This window comes from Stenella coeruleoalba, assembly GCF_951394435.1.
Source record: "Stenella coeruleoalba genome assembly, chromosome: 16".
NCBI lineage: Eukaryota > Metazoa > Chordata > Mammalia > Artiodactyla > Delphinidae > Stenella > Stenella coeruleoalba.
The window spans coordinates 1891940-1914338 of record NC_137162.1 but is presented as its reverse complement, the minus strand read 5'-3'; the positions used below and the strand labels follow the sequence as shown (position 1 = coordinate 1914338).

The 22399-nt window shown below is 44.6% G+C and overlaps 1 protein-coding gene across 1 annotated transcript in view; it reads right to left on the bottom strand.

Moving 5' to 3' along the window:
- Positions 1-14954, bottom strand: part of TCERG1L (transcription elongation regulator 1 like) — a 192676-nt gene extending 177722 nt beyond the window's left edge. The window contains exons 1-3 of the mRNA XM_079899219.1: positions 14520-14954; positions 12340-12486; positions 11399-11579 (exon numbers count right to left, since the gene is read on the bottom strand). Coding sequence (XP_079755345.1) covers positions 11399-11579; positions 12340-12486; positions 14520-14849 — 658 coding nt within the window. The 5' untranslated portion in view covers positions 14850-14954. The remainder of the gene's footprint in view (positions 1-11398; positions 11580-12339; positions 12487-14519) is intronic.
- Between the last annotated feature and the right edge of the window lie 7445 nt (positions 14955-22399).

The following is a 22399-nucleotide window of genomic DNA, read 5'->3' as shown; positions in this document are numbered from 1 at the left end:
TTGTTTTGGCTATTCAGGGTCTTTGTGTTTCCATACAAATTTAAAATTTTTTTGTTCTAGTTCTGTGAAAAATGCCACTGGTAATTTGATAGGGATTGTACTGAATCTGTAGATTTCCTTGGGAAGTATGGTCATTTTAACAATACTGACTCTTCTAATCCAAGAACATGGTATAGCTTTCCATCTGTTTGTGTCATCTTCAATTTCTTTCATCAGCATCTTACAGTTTTTGGAGTACAGGTCTTTTTCCTCCTTAGGTACGTTTATTTCTAAGTATTTTATTCTTTTTGATGCAAAGGTGAATGGGATTGTTTCCTTAATTTCTCTTTCTGATATTTTATTGTTAGTATATAGAAATACAACAGATTTCTGTATATGAATTTTGTGTCCAACAACTTTACCAAATTTGTTGATGAGCTCTAGTAGTTTTCTGGTAGCATCTTTAGGATTTTCTACATGTCTGCAAACAATGACAGTGTTACTTCTTCTTTTTCCAATTTGAATTCCTTTTATTTCTTTTTCTTCTCTGATTGCTGTGGCTAGGACTTCCAAAACTATGCTGAATAAAAATGGCAAGAGTGGGCATCCTTGTCTTGTTCCTGATCTTATAGGAAATGACTTCAGCTTTTCACAATTGAGTATAATGTTACCTGTGGGTTTGTAATATATAGCCTTTATTATGTTGAGGTATGTTCCCTCTATGCCGACTTTCTGAAGAATTTTTATCATAAATGGATGTTGAATTTTATCAAAAGCTTTTTCTGCATCTACTGAGACAATCGTATGGTTTTTATTCTTTAATTTGTTAATGTGGTGTATCACATTGATTGATTTGCAGATATTGAAAAATCCTTGCATCCCTGGGATAAATCCCACTTGATCATGGTGTATGATCCTTTAACACATTATTGACCAAGGGATTTTTGCAGAAACTAATGCCTGTGGCAATAATACGTCTACAGTGAGTAATGTTAATGTATTGTTTGAGTTAGTGGGCTAGTATTTTGTTGAGGATTTTTGCACCTATGTTCATCAGTGATATTGGCCTCTAATATTCTTTTTTTGTGATATCTTTGTCTGGTTTTGGTGTCAGGATGATGGTGGCCTCATAGAATGAGTTCAGAAATATTCCTTCCTTTGCAATTTTTTTTGAATAGTTTCAGAAGGACAGGTGTTAACTTTTCTCTAAATGTTTAGTAGAATTCACCTGTGAAGTTAACTGGTCCTGGACTTCTGTTTTTTGGGAGTTTTTAAATTACTGATTCGATTTTGGTACTGGTAATTGATCTGTTCACATTTTCTATTCCTTCCTCATTCACTCTTGGGAGATTCTACCTTTCTAAGAATTTGTCCATTTCTCCCAGGTTGTCCATTGTATTGGTGTATAGTTGCTCATAGTAGTCTCTTATGATCCTTTGTATTTCTGCAGTGTCAGTTGTAACTTCTCCTTTTTCATTTCTGAGTTTATTGATTTGGGCCCTCTCCCTTTTTTTCTTGATGAGTCTGGCTAAAGGTTTATCAATTTTGTTTATCTTTTCAAAGAACAAGCTTTTAGTTTCACTGATATTTTCTATTGCTTTTTAAGTCTCTTTCATTTATTTCTGCTCTGATTTATGATTTATTTATTTAAGGTTTATCATAAATCTTTACGATTTATTTTCTTTTATTAGTTTCGGGTTTTGTTTGTTCTTCTTTCTCTAGTTGCTTTAGGCATAAGGTTAGGTTGTTTATTTGATATTTTTCTTATTTCCTGACATAAGCTTGTATTGTTATAAGCTTCCCTTCTAGAATTGCTTTTGCTGCATCCCATAGGTTTTGGTTCACCATGTTTTCATTTTCATTTGTTTCTAGGTGTTTTTTGATTTCCTCTCTGTTTTTTTCAGTAGCATATTGTTTAGTCTCCACGTGTTTGCATTTTTTGGCAGTTTTTTTCTCTTGTAGTTGATTTCTAGCCTCATAGCATTGTGGTCAGAAAAGACGCTTGATATGATTTCAGTTTTCTTAAATTTACCAAGCCTTGATTTGTGACCCAGCATGTGATCTATCCTGGAGAATGTTCCATGTGAACTTGAAAAGGTTTATTCTGCTGCTTTCAGATGGAATGCTTTATAAATATAAACTAAGTATATCTGGTCTAATGTGTCATTTTAAGGCCTGTGTTTCCTTATTGACTTTCTGTCTGGATGATCTGTCCATTGATGAAAGTGGGGTGTTAAAGTCCCCCCCATTATTGTGTTACTGTTGATTTCTCCTTTTATGTCTGTTAACATTTACCTTATATATTTAGGTGTTCCTATGTTGGGTGCATGTATATTTAAAATTGTTATATCTTCTTCTTGGATTGATCCTTTGATCATCATGTAGTGTCCTTCTTTGTCTCCTGCTACAGTTTTTATTTTACAGTCAATTTTGTCTGAAAAAGTATTGCTGCTCCAGCTTTCTTGTGATTTTCATTTGTGTGGAGAGCCTTTTTCCATCCTCTCACTTTTGGTCTGTATGTGACTTTATACCTTTTTATTTAAATATACCATATTGTAGTTATTATTTTTTTAATTATTTACTTCTTCTGTGCTTTGATCTTTTGTTCTCTTTTTCTGACTGAATTTGGGTTGAGTATTTGTTATGATTCCAATTTTATTGTTTATTGTTATTCTGTTGTTTTATTAGTTATAACTCTTTTTAATTCTTAAGTGGTTGCTATATGCTTTATAATATGTATTTTAATTAATTAGAGTTCACCTTCAAATAACATCATACCACTTAATGTATGATGGGAGCTTTGCAGTTATATCCTTCCAATTCCTTACTCCCATCTTTTGTGATTGTTGACATCGTTTTGATTTCACACATGCTATATGCACATACTACATCACTCACCATTACTTATCCTTATACAGTTAATTTTCTTTCGGAGCAATTAAAAACAAGGTAAAATATATATTTTACCTTAATGTACTCTTTATTTCTTTGTACAGATGCAAGTTTCTCTCTGCTATCATATTAGTTCTGCTTGATAAGCTTCTTCATAATTTCTTGAACTGCAGGTCTACCAACAATTAATTCTTTTCAGTTTTAGTTTTGGAAAAATCTTCATTTCACCTTAGTTTTTGATAATTGTTTTTGCTTTGTATAAAGTTCTTGACTGAGAGATTTTTAGTTCAGTCTTTTAAAGATGTCACTTTGTTGCTTTGGGGTTTGTATAGATTCTTATAATACAACTCCTGCAATTTTAAATTTTTGTTACTATCTGTGTAACGTGTCTTTTTTTCCTTGTTTGTCTTCAAGATTTTCTCTTAACCTTGGAAACAGAAGTTTGAATATGTTTTGCCTCATTTTCAGTCTTGGGGTTTTCTAAGTCTCTTAGATCCATGTTTTGATAACTTTTATTAATTGTTTATTACCTTTGGTCACTGTGACTTCAAATGTTTTTTTCCCCCCTCATTTTCTCTCCTCCTGAAACTTCAATTATATGTATGTTAAACCATTTGATATTATCTCATACCTCTGGGAAAGTATGCTCCATTTTTTCACTGTTTTCTCTTTGTGTTACAATTTTAGTAGTTTCTGTTGACCTATCTTTAAGTGCATTCATACTTTCCTTGGCTGTATCACATCTACTCATGAGTCCACCAAAGTAATTCTTCATTTCTGATACCATGTTTTATTTTTTCTAGTATTTCAGTTTGGCTTTCTTATCTTTTCCATATCTCTGATAAAATTCTCTATCTTTTCATGCATGTGGCCCGCCTTTTCCATTAGACTCATTAATATATTAATCATCGTTATTTCAAAGTCCCTGTCTGAGAGTTCCAAAATATGTCATCTTAGGATCTGGTTTTGTTGCTTACTTTATCTCTTGACAATGGTTTATCATTTTTTGCTTTGTTTGTGTGTCTTGCAACTTTTTTATTCAATGCCAGACATCATGATTAGAACGATAGAGAATGAGGTACTTAGCATTTACTCCTGGAAATGGGCACACCCCTTCTTCTGTCAAGCTGAATGAGATGTGTCAATGTATTCAGGTGTTGACCTGGATTTGTATTTTGTTGCCACAGTTTCCTACCATGCCCCAGAGGCTTCAAAATCCTTTAACGATGCCTTTTTCTTAGAGTAAGTTCTAGGGTGTCTGATAGTCTTAATATTTGTGTCCCCCTAACTTTCAGTCATCCCCAAATTCCTGCATCACAGAAGAGGGTCACTCTCCATACCCGGTCCCTGCACCAGTGGTAGGTGGCTGTTGCTTTTACTCATGTTTATAAGGCTGGCTGTGGGGCAGGATGTCTTGTCTCGTGTCAGTCTTAAATACCCTTGTTTTCTGGGCTTCCAGCATGAGAGTTTCCTAGTGTTTCAGCTTCTTTTAACTATATAAGGGATTTTGAAATAATTTGTATCCTCAGATTTCTCAATTCTCCTCTTCCCAATTTTACCAACATAATTTGAGGTTACGTATTCAGATTATAATTATTCTTTTCAGCTTCAGTTTGGGGGAAAAAAGTTGCTTAGAAATTTTCAGTCATTCCTGTAACCAAATTAATGAACATTTACATATATTCTATGTTATTGACAAAAATTGTTGACGATTATAGATAGTTTGAAACCTGACTTCCCCATTCTTAGCTCTTGCTTTGATTAATTTCTCAATTAGTGGAGGAAACTGAAGAGAAAAAAAAATTTATGATATAAGTTTTTCCCAAATTTTTCATAGTGAGAGTATTGTCATAATTTGAAAATTAAGGGAAACATAAAGCTTAAATCTGTTTCTTTAAAAATCTTACTGGTAATTGCTTGAGAAAATAGGATCAGTATGAACATATTCCAAATCACCATATAAAACAAAAATAAACAAAATCAAACAAAACATACATGGCACAGCAAAAGAATAAAAACAGACTAAAATAAAGAAATAGCAAAACACTATAAAAAACAGGATATAGGGCTTTCCTGGTGGCGCAGTGGTTGAGAGTCTGCCTGCCGATGCAGAGGACACAGGTTCGTGCCCTGGTCCAGGAAGATCCCACAGGCCGCAGAGCGGCTAGGCCCGTGAGCCATGGCTGCTAAGCCTGCGCGTCCGGAGCCTGTCCTCCACAGTGGGAGAGGCCACAACAGTGAGAGGCCCATGTACCACAAAAAAAACAAAAACAAAAACAAACAAAAAAAAACCAGGATATAATAATATGACAGAAGAAACATAAAAATAGGAATTCAAATATAGGTACACCAAACTCCATTTTTAAAGGCAAAAGAAGAGACTGTGCCTTTAAATGACTGACCTAAGCTTAAAACAAAAGACAATGTAAACACTGATAAGCAAGATAAAACAGAAATGTAGAGTGACAGCAACATTAACTTGAGACAAAGCAGAACTTGAGGTGAGTACATTAGACGTGAAGCAAGTCTATCCATCGGTTGTTTGAGGTCTTTTCCTTGCTTATGCGTATGGAGGCCTTTCTTGTTGGGCATATATTACTTTGATCACAAACGTTTTTCCTCCTAATTCTCTAAAGTTTTCCGCGTCAGGTGATCACATCTAGTGCTGTACATTGATCTGAAGCTGTGCCCACTTCAGTGTTCCTGGAAGGAGTGGCTCTCCCATTCGTACACTCCACCAGGATACAGTGAGCAAGGTATATGTCATGGCCACATTTAATATGTCTGTCACATTGTATTTGTTTTTCGAGGAGATCACATCAGCATCGATGTGTTGTTTGCTCTCTATCTCACTGTCACCTTCTCATGATTACCATCCCTTTGTTCACTGCCACAGCTACACATGCTTGAGAATCCATCTATGTTGTCTGCCATCATCCAGTTCAAACCGTCTTGCCACGTGATTTCATGCCTCCGCCAGCTCGCTTTCGATTTTTCTTTTATTGCTTTTCTATAAAGCTCTTCTGTTCATATTAAGGTAAACTGAAAGGTGATTTATGCAAAATGCTTACAAGCTCCTGTACAAAAGCTGTTTCCCAGATTCTTCTTTCTTCTGCATCTTTTGAGTAAACAAATCTTTCATGAAGCAGAACAGTTTCTGTTGTCCCACCTCATCTTCCACTTTCCCTCCCTGTCTCTCTAGTCATCTTTGAATGGCACAGCCAGGATTTTTTTTCCAACAAGATATTGGTAGAATCACGCTCTTTGATCTTCAGCCCAAAGGCAATGTGATATACACAACTTTTAGACAAATCCCCAGTTTCCAGCAAACTATAATGCCATGTGTCCTTACCGGATAGAAGCTGAGTAAATTATTCTCCTGCCTGATACTCTGAATCTAAGCACTTGTATTTCTGAATAGCTTGAAGGACTCTGAAGTTCGCATTTTTAGAAGTGAAGCACAGGGATGCTTTGGAAAGCACGATTTCCACGCTGGCCCTACTCCCACCTCTATTTGTGATAAACCTCATATCCTTAGAAGCAATGCAAGCCCATTTCTCCCTGGGATGAAGAGGGACTTAGCACTGCATGGGAGAAGGGAGATGTTGAGATTGGAGACAAAGTGATGGGGTCTCATCCTAAGTGCAGAGACTCCTGAAGAGGAGGGGGTGCCTTGTCCTCATGTGTCCTCGCCTTTCCTGCATCAGCCTCTGAGGACTGGGAATGAATGAGTCCCAGCTTATTTCTCAGTTCAACCCATTCACACTGTAATTAGGGATGATTCCTTAAAAAGCCACTAAGTTATTCACTGGAGACTTTACTTTCCAGTACAGTTGTAACTTGCATATTTTTGGACGCTTGCATTTACTTTTCGGTGAGAAGACTCGGCCCTTTCTTTGTCTGCTCTGCTTCCTGAGGACAAATTTACACTTTCCTGAAGAAACCATGGCTCCCAAGCTGAAGAATGATGGAACATCCCAGGATACTCTGGACAGCGCCCAGGACTTACTACACAGGTCCCATGGGATGATGGGATTCATCTTGCACGAAGTGGCCCTGAGCTGGGCCACCACTGCCGCATCCCACCACCGCTGCCACACCCCGCCACCGCTGCCGCATCCTGCCACCACTGCCGCACCCCGCCACCACTGCCGCGCCCCACCACCACTGCCGCACCCCACCCCCACGGCCGCGCCCCACCCCCACTGCCCCATCCCACCCCCACGGCCGCACCCCACCCCCACTCTCCTCCTTGGTTTAGGCTGCTTGACTGCTTGTCATCACCTGATGAAACATCTGTCGTGAGTTTGTGACTTTACATGTCCTACTGCTCCATTCCCTCTCCTGCCCTGGTCAGGTTCTGCTGATCTTTGTGGTGTGTTTCAGGTACACCATCCCCTGGAGACCTTCCCTGATGACCCTCCTGAGACCCTCCTTGGACGCCTGCAGAGAGCCCCTAGGAAGGCAGTGCTGGGTAATGATCTAAGAGTGCACTTCCCCAGGAGAACATGTGCTGCGAGGGCGCCTAGCAGAGCCCATGTCTGCACCGCCTGCAGGAGCTCCTCGGATGAATGCAGGTGGGAACACGACTGACCTTCACGCTTCTAAGTGGCCAACAGGCTTGCTTCAGGTCTGAGTATAACAGCAAATCATTACCTCTATCGTTAACATAAGTGAGTCTAGTATATATCAAAAATAAAGTCCTTCAAAACATTTATTAAATTTTAGATGACTTACCCAAATTCGTTCAAGTTGTGCTAATATTCTATGAGACGTTGCTGCAGTGCAGTTACTTCTTAACCAACCATAGATCAGGAGGGGAGCGATATTAACATGAGCCTCAGAGGTCACCCACCTGACATCTCTGCCCATCACACCTTCTAACTCAGTTCAACAGACCACATGCTTACTGAAACAAAACCACTTTCTAGTGTCACATCATTGGAGCTCATGCTACGTAATGCCATTGTCAAGAATGATTATTACACAAATGTACTATCTATCCAAGAAAGGAAAATGTAATGAGCCTGTTTAAAATGAGGCGAGTCTGTCAGAATGGCCATCATCAAAAAATCTACAAACAATAAATGCTGGAGAGAGTGTGGAGAAAAGGGAACCCTCCTGCACTGTCGGTGGGAATGTAAATTGATACAGCCACTATAGAGAACAGTACGGAGGTTCCTTAAAAAACTAAAAATAGAACTACCATACGACCCAGCAATCCCACTACTGGGCATATACCCTGAGAAAACCATAATTCAAAAAGACACATGCACCCCAATGTTCATTGCAGCTCTATTTACAATAGCCAGGACATGGAAGCAACCTAAGTGTCCATCGACAGATGAAGGGATAAAGAAGATGTGGCACATATATACAATGGAATATTACTCAGCCATAAAAAGAGATGAAATTGAGTTATTTGTAGTGAGGTGGATGGACCTAGAGTCTGTCATACAGAGTGAAGTAAGTCAGAGAGAGAAAAACAAATACCATATGCTAACACATATATATGGAATCTAAAAAAAAATTAAAATGGTTCTGATGAACCTAGGGGCAGGATAGGAATAGAGATGCAGACGTAGAGAATGGACTTGAGGACAAGGGAAGGGGGAAGTGTAAGCTGGGACGAAGTGAGAGAGAAGCATTGACATATATACACTACCAAATGTAAAAGAGATAGCTAGTGGGAAGCAGCTGCATAGCACAGGGAGATCAGCTTGGTGCTTTGCGACCACCTAGAGGGGTGGGATAGGGAGGGTGGGAGGACAGGAGACGCAACAGGGAAGAGATATGGGAGCATATGTATATGTATAACTGAGTCACTCTGTTATACAACAGCAATTAACATGACATTGTAAAGCACTTATACTCCAATAAAGATGTTAAAAAAATCTAAAAAAAATATTAAATTAAATTAAAAAATAAAATGAGGTGAGTCTGACTCACTCTCCTGGTTCTCCTGGAGTTCTAATAGTGCTTCATTGATTAACTGAAAGGGATCAATAAAATATATCTAAGATTCTAAGGCCATTTGCTTCTGAATATAACAATTTACAAATGGATCCACTTAAAATATCAATCATATAATATATTCATACATTATATATTAATATAGTGTGTATAAATATTTACATTTATAAATGCATAACTTTATATAATGTAAACCAATATAATATTTCAATTTATCAATATATAGCAAGATACGACTTAATAGCAATTATAACAATAACTTTTAACAACATATCTGAAAATTTACATGTAAAATGTTTTAATGAGGCTATATTTTCTCATTAATTACATTAAAATTGAAACAATGTACCTTAACTTTTAACTGACTGGGAGCTACCCTACCTTCCACCTTTACTTGCTCCCCCTTCCAGGTTCTCGGTTAAATAGTTAGTGACATATAAACAACAAACATGTAAACAACACCCTAAATGTGTTCTTTGGACTAACAGTCACTTAACACATGTTTCTAGAATAGTAATTTCTAAGAATCTGAAATGTATCAAAAAATCAAAATTTTCATGAAGCAGTTCAGAAATGCCATCTCAGAACAAATGCCTATACGACTGTTAGTAAAATACCTCTGGGCACAGATACATTATTCTCCAAAAGATAAGTAAAGCATGTTGTATTCTTATGGTTCATGAGTCCAAAAAAAAAAAAAAAAATCCAAGGAAGAATAAAAGCAGAAATTTGATAAATGTTAGATGGGGTGGACAGTTATTCTATGATCGACCATGTTAGTAAGAAATATTGTTTTATTTTGTCCTTTAAAAAGGCTTAGTCAAAAAGTCAAAAGGTGGGGCTTCCCTGGTGGCGCAGTGGTTGAGAGTCCGCCTGCCGATGCAGGGGACACGGGTTCGTGCCCCGGTCTGGGAAGATCCCACATGCCGCGGAGCGGCTGGGCCCGTGAGCCATGGCCGCTGAGCCTGTGCGTCCGGAGCCTGTGCTCCGCAACGGGAGAGGCCACAACAGTGAGAGGCCCGCGTACCGCAAAAAAAAAAAAAAAAAGTCAAAAGGTAAAATTAACATGAATATGCTTTAAGTATGAAATAGGTGTCACACAATGGCAAGTCAAAATGTCCACATGATATAAACGCTATGATAATTTGCCACAAGCTTCTTCGACAAAATTGGTAGTTAGCGTGTTCACAGTATGAGTTTTCTAAGAGGACAGAGGTACAATGCAAATGTCTACATGCTATTCAAGAGTGAGCGGACAGGAGGAAAGGTCACTCGAAGCTCTTGTTGGAACAGTTAAACTAATTTCACTGTTTTTTAAACTAAATGTGCTGATTATTTTGGTGACAGCATTGCCAGTGCATTAGGAAAGTAAAATATTATCCTTTCATATACCGAAAAAGACGTCCAAAGCCCTGGAACACCATGTATTACATGCTATCTGATCATCCTTTGTCATCGTTCAATTAAAAAGGATATGTGATCATCTTCATGTAAAATGTTTATAAGTGTATGTATGTATGACGCTTATTCAGATTTTAACAACTCAGTAACAGATGATTACAAGGGCAGAAGGCAAGTTTCAGTCAAGAATCATTAAGGCCTATGAAAAAACACACAGAGTTGAGTGTTCTTCCTGACTTATTACTAAACAGGACACATAGCAAATTATAATACATAAGGTAGAAAGAGAGAGAAGAAAGTAAATACGTCTCCTAAACCAGCACTGAACTATCCACAGATACACGTCCTTATTACTAAATTTTAGCGCTACATATTGGGACAATCTTGGTAGGTAGGAAATTACAAGGAAGATAATATAGTTCTGAAGTCATAAAATATTCCGTAATGGAAGGTGTTGCAAGATAATTTGCGCATGAGCAACATCTGCTTCTCTAATATCATATGTTAAGGTGATTTTAAAAATCAATTAAAAATTCATAAGATGATTTTATTCTCTTGTTACTATATAGGTTTATTACACCATCTTTCAACCAGGGGTTATTTCATGGGAGTCTGTTCCAGGACCACTGTTCTTTTAGGTCACTAGACTCCAAAGAGAACAAAACCCATCTTCCCAACAGCACACATTTACAGACCGTCGCCAACATCACCCCATATTCGTGAAGGCAAGACGTATAAAATCTTACATGTGCCCGTGTCCTGCGGACCAGGGAGCTATGCACCTCACCCCACATAAGGAACATTTTTTAAATGAGTTGCCTGATCAATTAGGGCTCCTACTAAGAGCTATCAGCAGAAGATTTGGTCCAATTCTAAAAACAGAGCCCCAAAAACATGATTCTGTACGAATCCCCTCAGCCATCTCTTCGCCTTCAGGCAGATTCCATCCTCCAAAAACACAGCGAATAATCTACCCCAAACTCAATGTCGTTATGAAAAGGAATCACGCCCGTGAAAAAAGAAATTATATTTTACTGAAAGAACTGCTTCATCAAAGTGACATAGTTTTCCTACCCAAAGCTAATTTGCAGCTACAGCAAAAGCAAACAAACAAAAACCAACCACACATGTTTACAGCTATTTGGGCACCAACCTGGGATAGGCTGAGGTGTTAACACCACTGTGGGAAGAGGCCTAGAGGCAGGAGCGGGCCTGGACAGAGACACGGCTACTTGATTTGCCAACAGTTGAGGCTTCTCAGGCCCATGGAACAATCTTGATTCCTCAGGATAGATCCATGTTGAGTCCAGAGCAAAGGAATTATTAAAAAAGATCTGTCCAAAGAAAGAGCAAGCATAACACTTAAGGCCACGCACAGAACAAACGCTGAAGACTGTAGAATACTTGTCTCACGTTGAACATTGGAGATTCTATGCATGGAGATTCTATAAGGCCACTATCTTAAAACCTGAGGATCCACAGGGCTCTGACACCAGTCACCTTCTCGTGAAGTCTCCTGGGCTGGTCTTCAGCTATTGACTTGGTTAGTTCATCCCAGCAGCCAGTTAACAGATATAGAATCACCCCAGTGAGATAAGCAGTGTGTTGTAGAACAAGTCACTGAACTACTTTCTATTGGTTTTCAGGTAAACAAAGTGTAGCCAGTATATTTGAATTCAAAAGGCAAGAAAAACCATCCGAAAGATGAACACTCAAAGCAATAATACCAAGGAAAACTTACTTTTAAAATGTACACTTGAGTTATATAAGGTTGAAGGCTAGATTCTGAACAATAGTTATGGATTTAAAAACTGAAAAATTCAAAAAGTAGTACTTCTGATTCAGAAGTAGGAATTTTATATTATCCTATGGAAACCAAATATTTTAAGCGAAAACAAAATCCCCCCCCACCACCACCATCTACTGGTGCTTTTGAACAGACCAATCTTATTCTGAAAAGACTTCTCTCCAGACTGAGCTGGTTGATCTATTGCAGTTAGAAACTAAAAATACACAGTGATTTCTGTTACAGCAGTACCCGACAACTTAAAAATTAACAGCCCATTTATCCAATCAGGCTAGCTGCATTTTTACCTTACAATTAGGTATCCTTTTGTCTATCCAACTTTTCCCAATGGGAAGTGGAAGAGAAGATGGGCAGACATGTGGGAAAATGGGCACCAATTCCACAGTGGAAGAGGGGGACAGTCCAATCGATGGAGAATGACCACCAAACAGCCACTGAAACCCAAGAAAAGAGAAGGGTGTGCTCATTAGCCTACATCAATCAACTCTCCTTTGTACCAAAAGATGCTGGGATAGCTGCTTTAAAAGGGAATTTTAAAATGCATGCATTTGATTCTGAGAAAAATCTCCTTTTTCCCAGTCCAAAAAACCCCCACAAACATTCAAAATTCTAAAAATTTGTAAAAATTTTCATATCTGAATCATCACAATGCATTTACAACACTGCTTTCTGTAATATTAAGAAAGAATTTCTAAGCACAAAACCATGAGAACATGGTAAGAAATGGATTTCTGCCCTGAGAATATGAAAAACCACAAGGGAAAGGTGAAATGCTGGGTATTCCTTTTATAATTCTTGAATTCTTTTTATAAGCAAGCAGAGAGCTATATTTTATGATATTCTTTTCCATATATCATTTTATATTAATTATATTTATCATTTTTAAAACAGGCACAAGTAATATTTTTAAAATAAGAGGTTAGGATTCAAAGTTTCCCAAGGTTCGCAAATGCAAATAGATTCCAAGGCAAAGAAAACATAAATGAGCTTATCACATAACTGAAGACCCCAATGCACAGAATAAAATAGCAAACGTTGAAAGGGGGCAGACAATTTAGGAGACAGTCTCTCTAATTAAATTAACTGAATCCTTATCAGTGGAGAATAAGATCATTGTTCAATGGTACGGAATACTTCAATACGCATTTGTTCTAAAATCATAAAAGCATTTTTGAATTTCCTGTTATGTGAAAATGTTCTTCTGGTTTAAATAGTTATTTAACAGAAAATATGGTAGCACAAAATATTTTAAAGATTAATACTAAGTTTTGGGGAGATTTTTCGTTTTAAATTTACACAAGAAAAAAAAAAGCATTTTCTATACGGAAAAAAAATAAAAGGTAGTTCCTTGACACCATATACCTCTAGTGGTAGCACTCGCATATGACAACCCCTTCAAAATATCAAAAAAGCTACCAACGCTTATTCAAAAAAAACCCCAACGTGAACTGCATCACACATCAAAATACCATATCCAGTACCACATATGTGATGTATCATTACATGTAAAGACCAGTTTAGGAGAGTTAACATCTTTTAGAAAAGCTCACGATATAATATTGGAATTAAATTAATTATGTGGTGTATTCTAACATCCACTCATTTGAATATGCTAATTAGGACAGTCATTGGAATAAAATACATGTTATTCCCTGATTTAAATGCATCTGCCTAGTTAGATAGCAAACAATGGATCTTGCCAAAACCAGCTTCCCTTGCTCTGTTACACCATTAATCAAAGGCACAGTCACTTTTCCTTTTTAATTCCAGGTTTTAAACGCCAAACTCTTCTAAAGTGCAGTATGACACTAGGTAATTTGGTCGACTCAGGCAGACCTAGGGTGGGAGTGGAAATCACCGGTAGCATTTCTCAGTACTAAAGGCAGGATTTCCCTGCAGGCTTCCATTGGTTTGAATTTTCTTAAGCATTGTCCTGAGTCTATTTTCAAATGAAAAAAACAGAAACAAAACAAAAACTAGATCAGAATCAGAAACAGCTATTGATTCCCAGCTTGCTTTCCAAGCCTGTCAGAGACTGTAAAAGTATTAACTTCTATTCGGTAAGTCGGCCACAGTTGGCAGCTGCAACGCCGGGCTCCGGAGGCGATACTTAAGCACCGCGCTCTGGACAACGACCCCGGCCCGGGCGAAAGTTGTGGCCGAGGCGGTCCCAACTCTGGGCTTGGGGTGCGGGTCTCCAAACTGCTCGTCTGAGAAACCGGGAAGACATACTGCAAAAACTGCCGAGAGGCAGAACGAGACGTCGAAGCATGAACTTTGTTGCCGATGCATGGCTGCCAGGCTGCGCCGTGATGGGCTGGGGAGCCGAGGACCACCGCGGGAGGAAAGAGCGCAAGCCACAGGGCCGGAGCCGCCGGAGCGGGGCGAGGGCCGCGCCCAGGGGCCAGGGGGGAAGCCGGCGACCCCGAACCCGGGGCCAGGGGCCGGGGGCCGGGGGACACATTACCTGCCCGTTGAGCAAGGGGTAGTGGTGCACAGCTGCGGCGGCGGCGTGGTCTGGCGCAGAGGGCAGCGGCAGCAACGGCAGCCAGCCGGGCAGCCCCGGGAGCAGCGGGGCGGCAGAGGGCTGGGCCGAGGCAAGCAGCCCTGGCGGGGGCGCGACCCCGGCTCCCAGCCGGAGCAGCCCGGCCGAGCCGGGGACCATCCAAACCCAGGGCGGCGGCGGCGGCGGCGGCGGGTCTGCGTTCATCGGCCAGAGGAGAGGCTGCCGCCGCCGAGGCTGCTGCGGCTGCTGCAGCTGCCGCCGCCGCCGCTGGAGCCCGGCGCCCACCAGCATCCTACATCCCCGCGCGGGCGGCGGCTGCGGGCGCGGCGGGGGCGGCGGGCGCCAGAGGCACGGGCCGGCGGCGGCGCGGGCTCCGGTGCGAACTCACTTGGTTCCGCTGCGCGGCCGCACGCTCCGCCCCTGCCCCGCGCCGGGAGCCCCTCCTCCTCCTCCTCTGCTAGCGCTGCCGCCCGCGCCGCCGCCGCCCCCCAGGCCCGGCCCCGGCTCGCAGCGTCCCCTGGTTCCGGGCTCCGGCCAGCACTCACCCCGGGACCCCCGCGGCGGCGGCGGGGGTGGGGGCGGGGAGCAGGCGGAGGCGCGGGGCTCCCGCGGATTGCGCCCGGAGCTCAGGTTCGGCCGCTGGAGGCCGCCGGCTGTCGCGGACGGAGCGCACGCCGGGGAAGGCGCACCCGGCCAGGCCGGGAGACGGGGTCCACCAGCAGCAGCGAGGCCAAAGTGGCGGCGCCTGAGCCAGGCACGTCCAGCCGCCGGGCGGTGCTGGGGCCGCCGACGGGGACCGCGCGCGGGCCGCTCTCTGCCTGGCGTAACCTGGGTCGAGGGCGGAGGGTGCCCAGGGGATGCTGCCTGCAGCCCCCGACGCCCAGCGGGCACCGATTGCCACTGGGGACAGGTAGATTTCTCTCCCTGGAAAATCTGCCAAACACTTTCCTAAGACCCCAGCGGGTCCTCTGCCCCGGGGGCCCCTACCCCACGCCCTACTAGTTCAGGCGCCACACACTCCAGGCGGGTCGCCTCTGGGCCTCTGCACGGGACAAACGGTTCTCGCTGGGATTGCCCACTGTGAACTGGTCCTGGATTCTACCGGGCCCAGAATTGTACTCCTCCTTTACCCACCGCACGCGGCCTCTTCAGTGCAACCTGGGCTGCCTGAGGCCAAGGACCACCCCTCCTGCGAGAACCCTCGCTCGGTCCGCACAGCAGAGGCTGGTTCCGCGCGGGTCACACGCAGTCGCCGCCAGGCGGCGCGCGCCCCGGCTGACCTCCCTCCTGCCGCAGACCCCGGTCCCGCGCGGTACCTCCTTGTGATGCTGGGGCTCTGAGACCCCGCCCAGCTGTGGGCTGTTCGTCGCCGAGCTGGTTGGAGACTTCCACGTGCTAATAAACTGCTTAGGTCGCTACGCCGGAGAAACCCCACCAGTCAACGGCGCAAGCACGGTGTTTCTTAGGAGCATTTGGTGAAGGGCCTTCCTGCCGCCTAAAGCAGAAGGAAGGTATTATGAGGCATGCTTTTAAGAGCTTGTATGAAAAGCCCACCCTGACCTGGGCAGGAGAGCATGCACCCACCCAGGTACACCACAGACACACCTGGGACTCTCCAAACACGGGCTCTCCTCACCTCTGGACTGATCCGTCGACCTCTCTCCTGAGATAAACTAAAGCACCAGAGTGCTTTCAGTTTGCTTCTAGGGTTGTTTCCTCATTCTTCTAATTTGCTTATTTCCTCCTGGCCTGGCATGATTTCTTTTAGATCCTGGCATATGCTAATTTACATAGCTGGCATCTCCGTGTTTTCCTCCAGGCAAACCATTTTTCAATTAGCAAGTTTATCTCTCTCTTTGATGCAAAAGTCCTGGCAAGATTTTGTTTTTTCTCACCTACAGTCAGAAAGCTCTGCAGATTAGAAGACTGTTACTATTCAGCTTCAGCCCTTAATTCATGCGCATATATTTGTATGTGCACACACTCGTGAAATGTGTCTTGATCTTGGTGGCCACAGCCAGACTAAGGAATTGGGGCAGGTGGCTTTGGGCAGGCTAAGGTGAACCCTTAAAGGGTCCTGTTTGCATGGGAGTTATTCATCCCTCCTCCATTGTTTGGAGGCTGGCAGTGCCTGGCTTGCATGCTGCCCTCGGCGAAAGCAAGTGCAGTGTGCGCAGAACCCACACTCCCAGGAAACAGGATTTAGCCATGAGCTGGGGGTGCTTCAGCAGGTGCTCTGGGGGAGTCTCACCCGTTCCCACACAGCCCAGTCCTTGAAGTGGTTCTGTTAAAGTATGCTTCTGTGAACTGGTTGTATTTATTCCCTCCCTGGGCTTTCCAGTGCCGTGAGCACAGGATGCCTTGGGCAGCTGGTCGCTCCGAACAAGAGCTGGGAAATTACAAGTATGTTCATTCAAAGAACCTCAAAGTAGCCCAAACTCCTTTGCTGCTTCCTGCCATGGGCTTGACTGTATTCATTTATTACAGCGTTTTGAACCCCTTTCCCTACCATGCTGTGCTCTGAATTCTGGGAACACAGCAGAGGACAACAGAGGTGCAGAGCGATTTTCACTGATTAGTTAATGGATATGACAGGGGAACCAGGAGATGGACTCATCCCCTATTTCTGGCTCTTGTTTTAATCACATTCATCTCAAGGTTTTCCTCACACACCCCACTCAACCCAGGAACAACCAGACACCCCCGTGGATAGGAGAAGCCCCCTTTCCTATGGGTACTGTCTTTCCAATGGGTATTTAAGAAGACTCTTTTAAAGCAGGAAGACTTGTTCTCCATGAGGACCAGAAATCAGGGGATCTCCCATCTGTGCACAGAGGCTCCATGCCAGGTAGACCTGTGCCACTGGTGGACAGGTGCGCTTACCTATCAGTGCCCCCAGGGCGTTAGCACCCCATAAACTCAGGCCCTTTATCTCCCTGTAACAATCAGTGACAAATTCTCCTTGGAATGGGTTTTATACACAATCTAGTCTCAAGTTCTCCTAACCAATAAAAACAACCTTAAGTCCGTCTGTATCATTCAGGCAAAACCAGCAGAAATTTCCAGCTAATCTGTGACAGACTGAAGAAAGACGAGATCCGCAGCACGAGAAAAGTGCGAATTATCCTCATATGCTAATGAGTTCTGAATTGTTTATCACCTTTTTGGAAAAAAGAATGTTGGGTGTTAGGGAGAGATGGATGAAGTAAGATTTTGCAGCTTGTAGAAGGATTTTTTTCAAGTTTTTTTTTTTTTTTACTCTTTTTCTAAGTAAAATATAAGAGAAACTCCCACCTCAAAAGAAAGAGAGAGAGAAGCATGAAGATGCCTTCTCCAGGCCTGCCGAGTTAAGATAATTCCCAGAGCAATGGGGCAGGCGGGAGTGGGGACATGTGGGGTGGAGAACTGAGATGTTGCCTCAGCAGCGGCCCTGTCCTGCCCACCAGCTCACACTGCCAGGACATCTTTCCAAAACCAACGCTGATCCGACTGGGTCCCTCCCTGCTGAAGACTCGCCAAGTGTGCTATGATGAGGCCCTGGATGAAAGCCACGAAAGCGAACCACCGCCTCGGGAGACTGGCATCTTCAGGAGGAGGAATTGGTGATTTGATACCTGACTCGGTGTGGGCTGACACGGAGCGGGCGTAAGAGTGATTTTTCCAAAGTTCTGCCAAACTCGGGAGTCTGCAGCTGAGCATCCCTTCCCAGATATGAGGGGCCTTTGGGGATGGGCAGCAGAGAGGAGAGGTTGCTCCAGACAGGACGACTTGGAAGTCTCCGAGGGACACCTGGAAAGATCCGTCCGTGTCGCGGTTGCCTGGAGTCAGGAGCAAAGTCTTCGATGAAGACACGGAACTGGAATTAGCACAAGGATGGAGAGGGGTAGCCTTCCGCGGTGGTGGCTGAGATCAGAGATGTGGATGGGGTCACCCCAGGCGAGCACAGAGCGGGAGAGGAGAGGCCGTCGGGGGGGTCCCCGTCATGGGGAGTGAAGCTCTCTAGGAAAGACGGAGGGGAACCGAGGCAGGTGGTAGCACGAAACCACCCTGGACGGGCAGGAGTGTGCTCGTTTGTTAAAGGGTATTATTATTGTTTTTATTATAAATGTGGTGTTGCAGAATATCTGGAAAATGCAGAAAAGCATCATGCATCAAACCCACTCAGGGAAAAGGAATAGGAACCTTCTGTTGGCCTCCCCGCCATAGTATTTTGTTCTTCTCATCTCTCTCTATATAGCATGATAATGTATATTGTATATATATCACATATAGTAATATACGTTAGCATATATTATAGCATCTTATCGTATGACATTTTATATTAAATTGCATTTTATAATAATTCGTTTTAAACCTTATTTTTCACTCAGCATCATAGCATGAGCGGGTTCCCCACATTGTTGAAAATACCTAGAGGAACCCCGTTATCAACAGCAAAGCAGAAAGCTCACGGAGGACATGCAGGAGTGGAGGTGAGTCTGCCCTGAGTGGGAATCAGTAGCCCACGTGGGACAGCAGCGCACCCTACTCGGCAGCCGGTCCATTTTGTAGCTATAAAGAACTACCCGTCTACCCGCCTAACTTCCCACCGTCCATCGATCTAAGTCATAGGTAAAATGTCGCAAACACTGGAGTGCATAGATGCCGTGTGGGACACAGTGAAGGCCTTGAAAACCAGACACCCCGGGCAGTTATCGAGGGATGCTCAGACAGCGCAGAGGCCCCCCCCCCTGCGTCCAGACCCGCCGCCCTCCGTGGAGCACTTCCCAAGGTCCACCCTGATCTCGGGTCGGCTCAGTAGAGGCCCTGGATGGCAGGAACCGCGTGCTCTCCCCTCTCCTCTCCACAACAGCTGAGTGTCCAGTGACTAGAACAGAATACTCTTCATGCTGGATTGAAACCCCAGCCTGGGATCATTACTGAGCCCCCAGTGGGTGCAAAGACAGGCCAGCTGTCTGACCACGTCCCATCCAACAGACAATAACCCAGCCAGGGCTTTGCAGGTTGTGTCCTGCATAAGGGTGCCCGGCCAGGAGAGGGACTGGGGTCCAGCCAGGCACAGGAATGTGTCCCCCCAGAAAGACAGCTTCCTGGGACCCACACCAAGACAGCCTGGGCTCTGGAGAATGATGGTGAGGAAGACAGATGTCCCCCATGAAGCTTAGAGTCTGGGAGATGGTGACAACCCCAAAGAGGTGACAACAAAGAGCAGTGGCCCTGCTTATCCTAGGTGCCCCGGGTCCAGAGAGCCAATGGTGGGAGAGGACCTGGCCCAGCATCCCCTCTGAGGTCACCCCACCTCCAGCTCATTCTTTCTGCTCCTGGCCCCTTCCTGTGCCCTTTCCTTTCCCAGGGCTCTCTGGTGATCCCAGCTGCTGGGGGAGGGGACGGAGGCCTTTAATCTCATCAGAACATGATTTACGGGCACTTAGACAAGGAGGGACAGGAAGACCTTTGATGCCATGCGTTCGCACAAGCCACAGGATTCATCGCCTTATTCTCGGCACACACATCTCGTGGCATGATCTGTGGGGTCTGGAGACATGAAATCGTGTGCGTTTTCTCTACAGAGCCTGACCAGACAGCTGGAAAGCCGTCATGATGTGTGCTAAGTAGGGCTTTGCCAGTCAGAAAACCCCCGAACTTCCTACGTGGACACAAACATTTGTGCTCGTGTATAGTTTTATTTTATTTTGTCAAAGCATGCTGATCTCACACCAGGTGAAGCCAGTGTGTTAACCCTGCTCCAATCTGTCCCACATGAAGCGCTCGTTCCCTGGATTTCCTAACTGGAGCGAGAAGGGGGCGGGAATTCCCACCCTCCGTGTCCCTTGAAGGGCACCCTTGGCTGTCACTCTGCTTAATTATATGGTGGCCAGGCCACACGCTGGCACGTAAGAGGGGCCACAACTGGGAGACTTGTTACAACAGCCCTGCTAATTGGAAATAATTCAGGAGGAGAAGCAGCTTGGTCTGAAGTGGGAAAGAATGTAGATTATCAAGTGCGTTTTTAACGCAGTCTTACTGTTAGGAGGCGAAACCGGGGGCACGAGGTAACGGGAGGTCGGGGAAGGCCCACTGTGGCAGACTCGAGCAGGTGAGCTGTCAGCAGTTAGCGCCCCGAGAGGACCCCTCTGCCTTCTCAGGCCATCAGCCTCCTCTGTCCAAGGCTACACTTTGCAGTTCCAACCAGGTTCAAATTAGCACCAACTCCAAAGTACAGGGCCTGAATGCATGACATAGTCCAGAACACGTTTCTTTAGAGGCACCAGAAGAACGAGATTCCTGGGGAGAGGATGGCCCTCACCGTTCCCAGTAGCAGAGCTGACCGGAACGCCGAGGGTCACAGCACCCCTCCCCTGCCTGCCAGCAGCAACCAAGCCACCAGGATGCCAGGCCTGCCACGTGGGCTCGCCAGGCAGGGTGGCCGTCCACGTCTGGATCCAACCCGTCGTGTGAGCCGTGTGCCGGCGCTCAGAGCGCTGAGGAGGGCGGGAGTGGGGTCCTTCAGCAGACCAGTCACCAGCGGGCGGTTGTGCTCAGGCCAGGGTGACACGTCGTCCATCCTTGACCTCACACGTGTTCACACGCTTCCCTTCATGTTGGCAGGGTACAGCCGGGCAGCTATTCTCTACAAGTCTTCGATTTCGCCAGCAGCTGCTTTCCTGAGCCCAGGGACCATCATCCTGCAAATCCAAATTCTCTAACCTCAGCGGTGAGTTATGTCTCAGCAGAAGGAAAGGTGGAGATGCCTAAAGTGCTCTCTGCGCCGCTGACTGTCTTAATAGTTTTCACCTTGATAAAATATCCTTAGGGTAAGAAAAAAATACAATTTCACAGAAGATAGTCTGTGTTTTCTTCCCTGAACTGTTCGCTTAAATAATTCTGTGCATTCACCACATTCTGCCACTTAACCTTTTCTCCAGCTCATTAATAAATGTATTGAAATAGACTTGCTTTGGGACCAATCTCGGGGGCATCCAACTTCTGACCTTTTTCTATGTTCAGAACTCTACACAGGGCAAAAGTTTTGATTATTTAAGGAGCTAAGTAGTAAAATAGAGGTGCATACATGAAACCGGGGGCCAGGAGTGAGGTTTTCGTAGGGACGCCGGTGGAAGGACAGCTGGGCCATCTCGCTGCTCAACAACCTGTTCTATGAGCTTCCCAGAGTGCCCAGGAGATCAGACAAGGCAGGATGACTCAGCAGAGTGGCAGCCTTTGCCCTGCACGCAAGCCATTCCACAGGATGTCTGTAAGTGGTTGTGGGGGGCAGAGACCCCACGGCCCAGCCTCCAAGCCCTATCAGGCAGTTCAGGGCCCCCCTGCCCCCGGCACCTGCTGGCCGAGTCCCTGACATCCCTGGGCCTCAGTTGTCCACACGTGAGACAGAGTTGGATCAAGCCAGTGTTAACATGCAGCGTGGGATCTCAGCTCAGTCTGTGATCCATGTGTCCTGAGTGGCTGCCTGCTTCTGGACAAGTCCTGCCACCTTTGCAGGCTCAGTTTCCCCCAACGGAAGCTAGAGGTAAGTCACATCAACTTAGCAGGGATCCGATGGAGGCAAAGCGAGGGAGACCATCTGGGGATGTTTGCCAGCCGATCCACTGAGTAGGATGTCGCTGAGGCTCATGAAGGGTCAATAAAGCACACGTGTGCCCTTCTGCCCTCGTGTCTCTGTCCAGCAGCATGTATACCGCTCCTAAGCCACGTTGTCGGGGCTGTGTCCCCACTGCCTGGAACACAGTAGCTCAAGGAGAGATACGGTGTCTCAGTCCATCAGCTGCTACAACAGAATATCATAGACTCGACTTGTACAACAAGCCTTTGCTTTCCATAGT